Raw genomic sequence first — 12,674 nt, 5'->3', positions numbered from 1 at the left:
TGCGTGGGTTTCCTCCGGGTGACTGTCTATGAGGAGTGTGGTGTGTTCTCCATGTGTCTGTGTGGGTTTCCTCCGGGTGACTGTCTGTGAGGAGTGTGGTGTGTTCTCTCTGTGTCTGCATGGGTTTCCTCCGGGTGACTGTCTGTGAGGAGTGTGGTGTGTTCTCTCTGTGTCTGTGTGGGTTTCCTCCGGGTGACTGTCTGTGAGGAGTGTGGTGTGTTCTCCCTGTGTCTGCGTGGGTTTACTCCGGGTGACTGTCTGTGAGGAGTGTGGTGTGTTCTCCCTGTGTCTGCGTGGGTTTACTCCGGGTGCTCAAAAACACACGTTGGTAGGTGGATTGGGGACTCAGAAGTGTGTGTGTGTGTGTGTGTGTGTGTGTGTGTGTGAGAATATGTGTGTGTGAATATGTGAGTGTATGTCGCCCCCTCCAGGGTGTGACCCAATGATTCAGGGTAGGCTCCAGACCCACTGCAGCACTGAACTGTATAAGGGCTACAGACAATATATGAATTAATGAATATTCACACTAAACTGTAGCTTTAATAGAAAAGATCTATAATTAAAGTTTTTTAAGAAGGAATTAATGTCCTTACAGAGGCACTAATTAAATAGTTTGGCAGGGTAATAGCCAACACAGTCCAGATAGACATCATTCTGATTCAAGGCTGTGGCTTCATGCCAGAATATTCTAATATAAAAAAAACACACACACAATAAAACAATAAATTGTTTTTATAGGAACAAACTGTTCATATAAATTTCATTATTATAAATTACTGTATTTGCAGCAGTGTTTTGTTGTTGTTGTACATAACGTACACTAACAAAACTGAACGTGTTCGGTGGTGTTCTGTGACGTTGCATGAGCGCCGCCTTTCGGTTGTTTGTAACTAGAGCAGTGAACCGACTCATCAGAAGTGTCAGTTTCAATTAATAAAAAATCCAAATCAATGATTCATGGAGTCGACACTCATCACTCGTAAACTGAAAAATAAATTGAATCGTGGGGTAACGGGTTCACTCCGTATCTGTGTGGGTTTCCTTTGGAGGCTTGTTTCCTCCCATGTTTGTAGGTGGATTTGTCCACGGGTGTGAGTGTGTGAATGACTGGGGGAGGGTGTGAAATTGTCCACAACTGTGTGTGTGAGTGACTGTGATGGACTGGCACATGATTTGTTCACAGAAAATGAATGACTTAATGAAGAGATGATAAACTGGAGACATAAGTAGTCAAAGAAGTCTATTTGGAATGTGACTTTTTTTGTTCCTCTAACATATACTTTACGTCAGCTGTTACTCTTTATAAACATACATACAATGTTATTATAAATGTAAAAATAGTATTTTATCGAGGAATGCATGGAAATAGTTTTCCGTTACTGAATCGACTCTGACTGATTCATTTACATGAATCCTTCAGAGAATCGGGTCCGTTCCTCTCGAACAGAAGCGGTGGAGTGTGTGTGTGTCTGTGTGAATCTACCGGCTAAAACCCGCTCAAACTAAAGCATGGTGCAGCTCGTAGGACCTCTCCGTAAAGAGCTCTCCGACTCGGTGTCGTCCTGCCGGACACTGGTGGTCGGAGCTGGGGGAATCGGCTGCGAGCTGCTGAAAAATCTCGTCCTAACCGGCTTCAAAAACATTGAAGTGGTAAGAAGCAGAGCTTCTCCTTTGTGCTTTGGGCCTCAATTACTCACTCATTCAATCCGAGTTGAAGTTTAAAGCACATTTTTTTACTGTTTACAGCCCCCTTCTGTGTTATTGCTACTTAAACACAGTCTGAGTATTCCGCTGGTGATGTTACTATTTCAAATGGGGCCCTATTGTGTTAGATGTACCGCTGTGGCATAGCTGGAGTTGAGGCTTCTCGTTCGAATTTTGCATTCCACCTTAAATGATGCAGCACTGGCATTCTGGCGCCTTATTTTCATAAAGTAAGAACTCTGACTTAATACCTCGAAATGATCAGAAACCTAATGAATTTGGATCTTAATATATATTTTAAGAGCCTTTTTGGTTTCTTGAGCGAAAAATAGTTTAAAATGTTTAAAAACAGCTGCTTCTTAAGGTGGAACGAATTCTTGAAAAATGAAGTGGTGGTTCTGATTCATTTAAGGTCCTATTGTGTTGAATGAGCCGCTTTCTGCGTTTCACCTTAAATGGTGCAGCAGTTACGTTCTGGCGCCTTATCTCCTTTGTCAACTTTTCGTTCCACCTTAAATGGAAATGTATTTATGTTTTGTATGTGTTTGCAGATGTGTATTTGTGTGGAATGTAACTCCTGCAACAATTATAAGGTGGAATGGACACTTAGAATAGGAAGCCAGAGTGTAACGACTCCTGTTTTTTAAGGTGGAACGAACAGTTAGCTTAGGAAGCTACCGTCAGCCTCAGTTTTTTTCTGGCGCCATGCTTTGTGTTGAATTAACGAATATAAACTAGTATGTGTTAGTAAAATAACTAACAATTTTTACAGCATTTAAAGTAAAAAAGAAAACAAATCGTGGCTTTATAATCTTAATTGGTAAAGAATATATAAAGTTAGACTTTTTTTTTAAGTGTTCAGAGTGGTGTTTTTTTAACAGACGAGGGGCAGGTCAAGCTTACTGACTGTAGATATAGTTTATTAGATATTAACTATAAAATAAAGGTTATACGTGTTTTAAATGTACTGATTTATACTATTTATGGTGTTGTTTACGCACACTGTGTTTACACATCCATCTTTTTTTTGCCGGTCATTTTAGTGTTTGAAAAAAAGATGTGATGACATTCTGCACAGATTCTAGGAAGTGACGTAGTGCCCACATCTTAGTTCATTATCTACATTTAAATGAATCTTATCACCTTTTCAACAGATAGTCCCCAAACAGCTGAACAGAGATGTGCGATAGGTGCTAGTGTCTCAAAAGGGCAACCCTCCTCCTCTGGACCGTATTAGACCCTTATGTCTTAGAGACAGGTTCTTGAGCACAAATACATCTGTCTGTGTTTCTCTCTCTCTCCTGCATCTCCCGATGTAGATCGACCTGGACACTATTGATGTCAGCAACCTTAACAGACAGTTCCTCTTCCAGAAGAAACATGTCGGCAAGTCCAAAGCACAGGTATGTCTCCTTTGGGCTGATGAGTCGCCTGCCTCAGTGTTTGTTGTGTACTTTATTTTATGTATATGTTTATTACAGTGAGTTCTGCATATCCTTATGTTTCAGGTTGCCAAAGATAGTGTGCTGCGCTTCTGTCCTTCTGCTAACATCACAGCTTATCACGACAGCATAATGAAGTGAGTCTCCTGTGCTTCTGCTTGACCGCTGGGCTGTATGCGGTTTCTTTATTTATTTTTGGAAAGATGCACTGCACTGTACCTACTCTATGTGGCTCTAGTTACCTGGTGGGTTCTCAGATCATTGCAGTTCTCTTTTATTATTTGTTGAACCATCCAGCTCTTGCTGAGTTGTTCTATTGGCCAGGGAGCATTTGGAATCTTTTCAAAAGAACACAGCACAGTTCTATGAGCTGCCGTTGTGATGTTGTGTTGAAAACAAAGTTGTGTTCTGCTGTAGCTTGGCGATTTTATGATTGCCTAGTTTGTGCGGGATGTCTGCATTTCACAGTATACACGGTATATACTAGATTTACAGAATGGAAGAGCCAGATTAAGCAGAGTAGAGCCTAGTTAAGTAGAGTGGGTACCGTGCAGTGGAAAAGCACTGATAGTGGGGTATTTATATATCATTATAGAGTGAAAAGTTGTTGATTTATGTGTCTTGTGCTCACTTCTGCCCTCAGCCCAGACTACAATGTGGAATTCTTTAGGAAGTTCCAGCTGGTCATGAATGCTCTGGATAACAGAGGTTTGTGACTTTACTACTTTCAGCACCATCATGTTCACAGAGAATGTCATAGGTGCTTGTCTCGTCATCAGATGAAACTGATTTCTCCTTGTTTTCTTCTTCAGCGGCCAGGAACCATGTGAACAGGATGTGTTTGGCTGCAGATATTCCTCTAATCGAGAGCGGTACAGCCGGCTACCTCGGCCAGGTCACCGTCATCAAGAAGGTGAGGAACACCCTTGCGTTCAAAACCTGTCACAACAAACACGTCTCTAACCGATTTAATCCCAAATATGGACATTTTTTATTGTGTTCGTTTCTTAAAAATGAAAGTCAGTATTTTATTGACTGTGTTTCGCTCTTTTCTGTCTTCCTCTGGTCTGTATTTTCTGGAGCTGTTATGGGGTTTTATTTTATATATTATTTATTTATTTAGTATATTTAAATATTATAATCCAGTTCTAAATTACCACAGCTGTTTTACTGTATGTTCCAGTCAGCAACAAGTAATATTTGTGAAATGTTATTGGGTTAATGCCATGCTGAGTGAAAAAGAAATGTGCAAAAATGTTGTCTTAACCTGATTGCTACTTTATATCTGAGTTTGTTTTGTTTATGTTAGGTTTTTGACCTAAATAAAGAACTGAAGAAGTATAATCTTCCTTTTCTCAGGGTGTAACAGAATGCTACGAGTGCCAACCCAAACCAACTCAGAAGACGTTTCCTGGATGCACCATCCGCAACACCCCCTCTGAACCCATCCACTGCATCGTCTGGGCCAAATACCTCTTCAAGTACGTTTTTCGGTGTTAGTTGTATTTACACTGTTCATATTTTCTTCATGTCCTTCCCCACATCTTCAGATGTACTCTAGGCTTTGAACTGTTAGTGTGTGGAAAGCGAGTAGTGGGATAGCGATTGTTTTTATGAGTATTTACTCTCATCTCGGTTGTTTCCTGGTAAAATATAAAGTAAGTGAATAAGAATTGTATTTAAATATTCAGCACGCTTTTCATGCAGAGTGTTAAAAGATGTACAGGTCAAAGGCATTCGGTTTACACAGGTGTTCAGAGCGAGGTGTGTCTAGGTGCTTCAAAAGCTTGATTTCTGACTTGGCCTGAGCTCTGAGTGATGAATCTGTTGGCGCTGAGTAAATGCGATGCTTTGTTTTTTAGTCAGCTCTTTGGAGAAGAGGATGCAGATCAGGAGGTGTCCCCAGACACAGCTGACCCCGAGGCTGCATGTGAGTGACACACCCATTCCTATATCTACTACCAGCAGTCAATCATGTGTCTGCCTTTCAAACGTTAGCCTACACCTTTTTTTTTTAATCCTCGGTATTAGGATGTGCTCAGTCAAGGGCCCTTTATTAATTAAAATGTATGTGAATGAAAGCAGCATTTCATTCATTATCTGTAACCCTTATCCAGTTCAGGGTCGCGGTGGGTCCAGAGCCTACCTAGAATCATTGGGCGCAAGGCGGGAATACACCCTGGAGGGAAGTGCCAGTCCTTCACAGGGCAACACACACACACACCTACAGACACTTTTGAGTCGCCAATCCACCTACCAACGTGTTTTTTTTTTTTTTGGACTGTGGGAGGAAACCGGAGCACCCGGAGGAAACCCATGCAGACACAGAGAGAACACACCACACTCCTCACAGACAGTCACCCGGAGGAAACCCACGCAGACACAGAAAGAACACACCACACTCCTCACAGACAGTCACCCGGAGCGGGAATCGAGCCCACAACCTCCAGGTCCCTGGAGCTGTGTGACTGCGACACTCCCTGCTGCACCACCGTGCCGCCCCTGAAAGCAGTATTTGAGCTGGATTAATTTTCCAGAGTGAAGTCACCTAATTCTGCGAGAGCCTCAGGTTCTATCAAAACAAAACTATCCACTCCACCGTCATTAACTTCAGACTTGATCATCTCAGTACTGTGGATTCATAATGGATTCAATCACTCTACAGTTTTGAGTTTTCAGATTTAAAATTACTCTCTGCAGCTGCATAAAGATTTAAAACTGATCTGTTTGTAGTCCCTTAAATTGCGATAACAATTTAGATAGTTCTTATCTAGCTCTTATCTTGAGCTTTGTAGCATCAGATCAGTCGATTTTTAAAATGGAATGACACCTTTTCTCTTGTGCTGTAGGGAACCCAGAAGAAACAGCAGCTCGAGCTACAGCCTCGGATCAGGACGGAGACATCAAACGGGTTTCTACCAAAGAGTGGGCGCGCTCCACGGGCTACGACGCCGTCAAACTCTTTAACAAGGTGGGATGGGTGTTAGACTCTAAACATGGCTCCTTAGGCTCTTACGGGCGATTGGCTCCAGACCAGAGGGTGTTTATTACATAAAGCAGAGATTAATCCAGTACCACATGTGCTATTTTTATTTAACGTTACACTTATATAGCACCTTTCTAGAAACTCTACATACACTAACACTGGTGAGAAGAATAGCCCTGGACAGAGGAGCATGTGAGCACCTTTTAACCCTATAAAGCCTGACACATGAAATAATAATACTGTAAAAACTTATTTATTTTTGGAAATCACACATTATGTGGCCCTTTAAAAATCTAAGTGTTGTTCATTTATACATTTGGGATCATATTTATGCATTTACCAATATTTTATTTCTTTAATTGGTCTTTCATTTAGTTCATGGCATCCGTTAAAACAGTTCTTCAGACTTTTTTTGGCATTTTTTTCTTAATTTTGATTCATTTCAATTAAACATTCAACATCAAATGATTTCTGAAGAACAGAGACTTTTCAGGAAAATGTAACATTGAGCCGATGAGAGACACTGCTCTAAAGGTCCTTTACCCATGAGCACTCTGTTCTTCTCTCTGACCTGTGTACGTTTCATTTCCTGGTGCTAATAAAAACACAGAAACCACAAACGCTCTTTTAGTGTTGATCTGCAGCGCTGTGTTTCCACATTTAGAGAAACTACAGTTGTTTCTATTTCTGTCTGAACCTTGGCCCGAGGTCTGACCTCCAACAGTCACCTGCATCATCATCATCATCATCTTCCTCTGAATCTGTCTCACAACATCTACGTCCACAGCTGAGCGACACATTTACACTGGAGTTGCTTCAGTTTTACAAAAAAGTAGCCTCGAGACCCCCTGTGTTATTTATGATGATAGCAACATGTTTGTAATGGTTTGGTAAAAGCTTCCCCTTCATTCACAGTTCAGTAGAGAACTCAGAACACTGCCCCAAAAGGATGGAAGTCTGTTTCTTTATTTTCTCTTCATTCGATGATGAAACAGCCACCTCTAAAGATCATGTCTCGTTTTTGATACGTTCAGCTTCGAAGGGTTAAGCAGACTTTTTGCTGCCAGCCAATGATCTCTCGACTTTGTGTTTCTGCAGCTTTTTAAAGACGACATCATGTATCTGTTGACGATGGACAAGCTGTGGAAGAAGAGGAAAGCCCCGGTGCCGCTGGACTGGTCCGACATGCAGCAGCTTGGTGAGGTTTATATACCTTTTGTTCCTTAATGGAAAGAGGGATTCTTGCTCTAACTACGTGTAAGAGCCAAAAACTCTTCACAAATCTGACCAATCCAGAGGCTCGTTTTCAGGCCTTTTGGAATTTTACCATTGTGCTTATGGTGAGGAAGCACTGAAACGTTCTGTGAAGCTGCATCACACTCCATCACCAAGATTCGGCCTTTTGAAACTCTTTAAAACATATGTAAATAGGATTTAATCCTTTTATTTTCATTTAATGAATGCATTTTAAACTTATTTCCAGGTTAGGACTTAGTACTATTACTCAGTAATAGTAGACTCAGACAGATTCATCTGCCAGCTCCAGAACTACCTGTCATTTTGAGGTGTGTGTGTGTGTGTGTGTGTGATCAGTTAGCTCCCAGGATGAAGGGTGCGTGACTGGACTGAAGGATCAACAGGTGCTGAGTGTGGGTGGATACTCCCAGCTGTTTCAGCGCAGTGTGGAGACGCTCAGAGCACAGCTGGCCAATAAAGGAGACGGAGCAGAGTTGGTGTGGGACAAGGTGAGACAGACTTGTAAACAGTGGTATAGTGGCTGTATGTCACTAACAAGTACCCCATGAAAAAGGATGCCATCTCATCTGAGGTTCTTATAAAAGAACAGGGGTAAAATACATAAATATTCAGCCTCACACTTAATATCATTCTTATTAAGAAAGGACATGAGTATCATAATTTAGATCATTTTAGAGACTGAGTTATAAACTGTCCACTGGGTGGCGCTGAATGTCTTGCGCAACCACCACAAAAGTCAAACCTGTTTAGTTTAAATATCGTTTGAAATAAAGCGTACACAGTGTGTAAAACTGAAGTGTTGCTTGTCACTGCTGAGTAAATCTGAATGTTTGTGATTATTTAATCATACGTCATTTTAACATGGAAACCTGACAAATGTGGTGTGTGTTTTCGCCGCAGGACGATCCCCCAGCGATGGACTTTGTGACTGCAGCCGCTAACCTGCGCATGCACATCTTCAGCATGAACATGAAAAGCCGCTTTGACGTCAAATGTAAGTGTGTGTGTGTGAGTGTGTGTGTGTGTTGCCTTTCTCTCTTTTGATAATATTTAACAGTGAGTTAATATTTACTTGTTTTAAATGGTTCATTTGGCCAATGGAATATTTAACAAAATCAGTGTTTACAGCTCGAGCCAAACGTTAAGACACTAGTAAAATGACCTTGATCAGTTGTGACACTAAGAAAGTATTTAAAGCAAAAATCAAAGCAAATTACTGTCAGATCCTGGTCTGAATCTGATCAAATCAGGTTTATTGTCACATCTTGGGTTCATAGTCCCTCACAGTAGTGAAAAAACAAGCAGTACAGATTAAAAAATGTACACAGCTTAACTTGCATTTATATACATTAAAATACACTGTAAATATATTATACACACAATGCTGTAGCGTAGAAACACACCAGTGTTGTTATATATAACTAGGACATGCGTAAGTGTATATGTCTTATTTATTTATATCCACTTGCCTATACTTTTAGAAATGGTTTTGCGACAGCCTCTCTCTCTGACTGCAGTTTTATCGTGTGTGTGTGTGTTTCTTTCTCTCCTGCCAGCCATGGCTGGAAACATAATCCCAGCTATCGCCACAACTAACGCTGTCATCGCTGGCCTCATCGTTCTAGAGGCACTGAAGATTCTCAACGCTGACATCCAGCAGTGCCGTACGGTGAGGAGAAACGTCACTGAAACTACACGTCCTATAGTTTCCTTCCTCACTGACCCTCTTCCCAAACTCTTATGGCTTAGAGATATTTGTCTTAATGCTGGAGAGTTTTATGTGTTTCATAAATAATGTGGTCCTTGTGTGAAACGGTCCTCTCAGATCTTCTTGAACAAGCAGCCGAACCCCAGGAAAAAGCTGCTGGTTCCGTGTGCCCTGGACCGGCCTAATCCCAACTGCTATGTCTGCGCAAGCAAACCTGAAGTAACAGTCAAGCTCGACGTGCACAAGACCACCGTACAGGCTCTTCAAGATAAAGTAAGCTGTTAGTGACTCTGTGTAAGTCTTTATACCGGTAGATTTGTGTAAACCTGCAGACGCTGCTCCTTTACCATGCAGCCGATCTCTAGGGCTTTATCAATATTCTGTTACAATCCATAGCTGGTTTCTTTAACCCTCGTTTGTGTCTGATCAGATCTTGAAGGAGAAGTTTGGCATGGTGGCTCCAGATGTGCAGATAGAAGATGGCAAGGGTACGATCCTCATCTCCTCTGAGGAAGGAGAGACGGAAGGTGAGGCTGAAGTTCTCTGTGACTTTGGACTCCTTTTAATGAAGTTAACACTGGCCAGTGCTGTAAGGCTCTGTGTGGTTTCGAACCTGTGATCAGGCGTTTTGTCCCTCCTTCCACTTCCAAGTGATTCTCAGCGAGAATCCAGCGTTCCGTCTCTTCCTGAAAACCCAGAATCGGAGTAAAGAATGAGTTCGAATGAGTGATGCGAACTGATAAGCCCGAGGAGTGATGACCCTCTGGGCTAAGGGGATGGTATGCTCGGCCTCCCCTCTGGAAGTGGACAATTCTAAGTTTAAATGGGAGCACTGGTAGACCTGGCTCCAGACTTCCATAGACCCCGGAGAATTTCATCCACCCTCTCATGCCTTGTAGTGAATCCGAAGCGGTGCACCATTTTCGGACACAGGTTTGGGGAGCCCCTTGTCTGGATGAATGAAAGGGTATGGACCTTTCCAGCGTGGTGCCGTTGGGATTTTAGGGAGGGGTAGAAAAAGGCATAAGTTTGGTGAACAGCAAATGAAAATATGATATGCCCGAGGAGTGGTGACCCTCTGGGCTTGAAAAATGGGAGTGTACGCCTAACCTCCCTGGAAGTCTAACTTCCAAAGACCCCCCCCCACAGTGATGCGGAGTGACATGCCCAAGGAGTGGTGACCCTCTGGGCTAAGGGGATGGCATGCTCTGCCTCCCCTCTGGAAGTCTAAAAACTCTAAGTCCAGACTGTCATTGTTGCTGCAGTTTTGTGTTGTACACATTAAACATCGTTCTGAGAGAAATCACATGACCACAATGCAGCTTCCAGACACTCTGCTTGTTTTCAGAAATCTGTATTGTTATGGGAAATGTACTCCTCCTCAAACAGTGTGTGGAGAGATCTGTGTTGGGACTCGTAACAGAACCAAGCCATAACACACCCCCAGTTGAAAACACAATTAGTTTCAGCCCTAGAGTCAATTCTTGTCATTTTAGGGCTCTCTCCTATTGGTGCATACTCTTTTATCTCTTCAGTATTACGTTTGATTATATTTGTACTCAAACAAAGTTTCTTAAAACGATTGTAGAGCTGTAGTGTGACAGTTTGGTTTCTTTTTTTTTGTAGCAAACAACAGTAAACTCTTGTCTGACTTTGGGATTCGGAACGGCAGCCGTCTTCAATCTGACGATTTCCTCCAGGATTACACCCTCCTGGTCAATGTCCTGCACTGGTAAGCATGTGCATGTGTTTACAGTTGTGAGAGACTTAGTGACGTTCTACATTTTAATAATTCCTCCGTGTTTGTGTGTGACAGTGAAGAGATGCCAAAGGACGTGGAGTTTGAGGTGATTGGTGATGCGCCTGAAAAAGCGCCGCCTTCAAGTGCCCCAGAAGAAGAGAAGAGCATCACTAATGGCAACAAAGACTCGGCCCAGCCCTCTACCTCATCGAAAGGTAGCAGTTTGTGTTATTAGAATATTGACAGGTGTGTAAAGCAGGGAAAGTCCTAAGAACTGGTTGTTCTTGCTCTCTGTGCAGCTGTGGCAGAAGATGACGACGTGCTCATTGTGGACTCTGATGAAGAACCGTCCTCCAGCACAACAGACGTTTCCATGGAGACCTGCAGCCTTAAGAGGAAGCTCCAAGACACAGACGTTGAAGAAGCTGCTTCCAAACGCAAACGCCTTGTCCAGCAACCGACTGACGACGATGACGACATCATTGCCCTCGACTAGCAACTTAAATTCTCTTTCTCTCTCTCTCTCTCTCTCTCTCTCTCTTTTTCTCTCTCTCTTTCTCTCCTCTGTGTTCCAGTTACCAGTATCAACCCTATGTAAATACATCTGTACAAAAACAAAACTGCAGAGAGCTGGAGGGACATATCTTCATTATTTTTCCTTGTCCTTTTTTGTTTCGTTTTTTTTTCCCCTCTGAACCGAATTAAGCAGCTTCTGGAGGTGTGTCCAGGTGGAGGAAAGGTTTTCTGAACTTTGTATTCTTTTTACAATGTGCACGTCATGGATTTTTGACTGAAAGAACTGCTGTCCGTGTGATTTGTCATCATTGTTTGAAAGCATTCATATTTATTGTGTTTTTGTAAACTTCCATAAACCGGAGAGAGGCAGGCAGTCATTTCCCAGTAAAAAGCATTTATCTCTATTCCATTTGCTCAGTTTATACCATGAAATACAAGATGTAACCATGTGCTATATTTTCTTAAATATATTTCGAAGGCTGTTATTTATTCCACTATGTTTTGTGCTTTGTTTTCCTAAAGCAGGATTCTTAAGCTGGAGTTATGCTGCTTTTAAGCCCTCCACATCCAGTTGATACACATCCACTTAATACAGATGAATTGTCCAAACAAAGGACACCGTGTTCGGTTTCTGCCTTGACCTTGCACAGGGGTGATATTGTGATTCCATGTGGTGTTTATTACAGGTGCTCGAGACGTGTGGAACATCTTCTTGATGAATGAAAACACCCTGTTTTTTTCTAAGCATGGGCTAATGTTTACATTGTGTGAGGTCAAGAGTCCATACTGTCAGCATGCCAGTAGCGTACGAGTTCATCCAGGTGCTTTGTTCGCTGATACCTGTCGCCTAGTTGGCACGTCCACAGCGCGTTATCTCAGACACAATGGTTGTTGTCATTCCTTTGGTCCGTACGGATGTTTTGACGTCCTTATTTAGGACAGAAGATGATTTGGGGGTGGGGTAAGGGTCTTTTTCAAAGCTGTAATTTTGTGTTTTATTATAACATCATTGTTATTAAAAGCCACAAGCTTCTGTTTATAATTTATTTGTGATTTGTGTGCACAGTAATAACAATATAGAGTATCTTTGTAGCAATAAATTTTAATTTGGTAATATTTAGGGATGGGTGACTAAGAAATATGTTGATACTGGAAATATCTACAGGACTTGCAATATACGAAAATGTATATAGTTTGAGGACAGTCCTCACTTCCGGGTTTAAGTTTAATCCAGAAGGGAATTCCAAAGATTTTTCTGGTTTATAAATGAGGCCCAAAGTCAAGTCTTTTCAACAGAAAAAAAGCTGCCATTAATATCTA

The 12,674-nt window shown here is 41.9% G+C and overlaps 1 protein-coding gene across 1 annotated transcript; it reads left to right on the top strand.

Moving 5' to 3' along the window:
• Window positions 1-1,444: 1,444 nt before the first annotated feature.
• uba2 (ubiquitin-like modifier activating enzyme 2) lies at window positions 1,445-12,374 on the top strand. The gene is made up of 17 exons (XM_066649081.1): window positions 1,445-1,650; window positions 3,024-3,107; window positions 3,213-3,283; window positions 3,790-3,854; window positions 3,959-4,059; window positions 4,506-4,627; window positions 5,009-5,076; window positions 5,996-6,117; window positions 7,231-7,330; window positions 7,726-7,877; window positions 8,290-8,383; window positions 8,946-9,058; window positions 9,215-9,370; window positions 9,528-9,624; window positions 10,724-10,829; window positions 10,914-11,053; window positions 11,138-12,374. The coding sequence occupies exons 1-17, from the start codon at window positions 1,510-1,512 to the stop codon at window positions 11,332-11,334; spliced, it is 1,929 nt and encodes a 642-aa protein (XP_066505178.1). The 5' UTR covers window positions 1,445-1,509; the 3' UTR covers window positions 11,335-12,374.
• Window positions 12,375-12,674: the final 300 nt, after the last annotated feature.

This window comes from Hoplias malabaricus, chromosome 17 (genome assembly GCF_029633855.1).
Source record: "Hoplias malabaricus isolate fHopMal1 chromosome 17, fHopMal1.hap1, whole genome shotgun sequence".
NCBI lineage: Eukaryota > Metazoa > Chordata > Actinopteri > Characiformes > Erythrinidae > Hoplias > Hoplias malabaricus.
The sequence above is the reverse complement of the archived record's forward strand: the minus strand, read 5'-3'. Positions and strand labels throughout refer to the sequence as shown.

What these genes read in the sequence shown, in the direction of transcription:
- uba2 (XM_066649081.1), top strand. Translation starts at nt 1,510, where the DNA reads ATGGTGCAGCTCGTAGGACCTCTCCGTAAAGAGCTCTCCGACTCGGTG. An exon ending in TATCACGACAGCATAATGAA is followed by an intron (nt 3,284 to 3,789) that starts GTGAGTCTCCTG and finishes TTCTGCCCTCAG; the next exon opens with CCCAGACTACAATGTGGAAT. An exon ending in CAGAGTTGGTGTGGGACAAG is followed by an intron (nt 7,878 to 8,289) that starts GTGAGACAGACT and finishes TTTTCGCCGCAG; the next exon opens with GACGATCCCCCAGCGATGGA.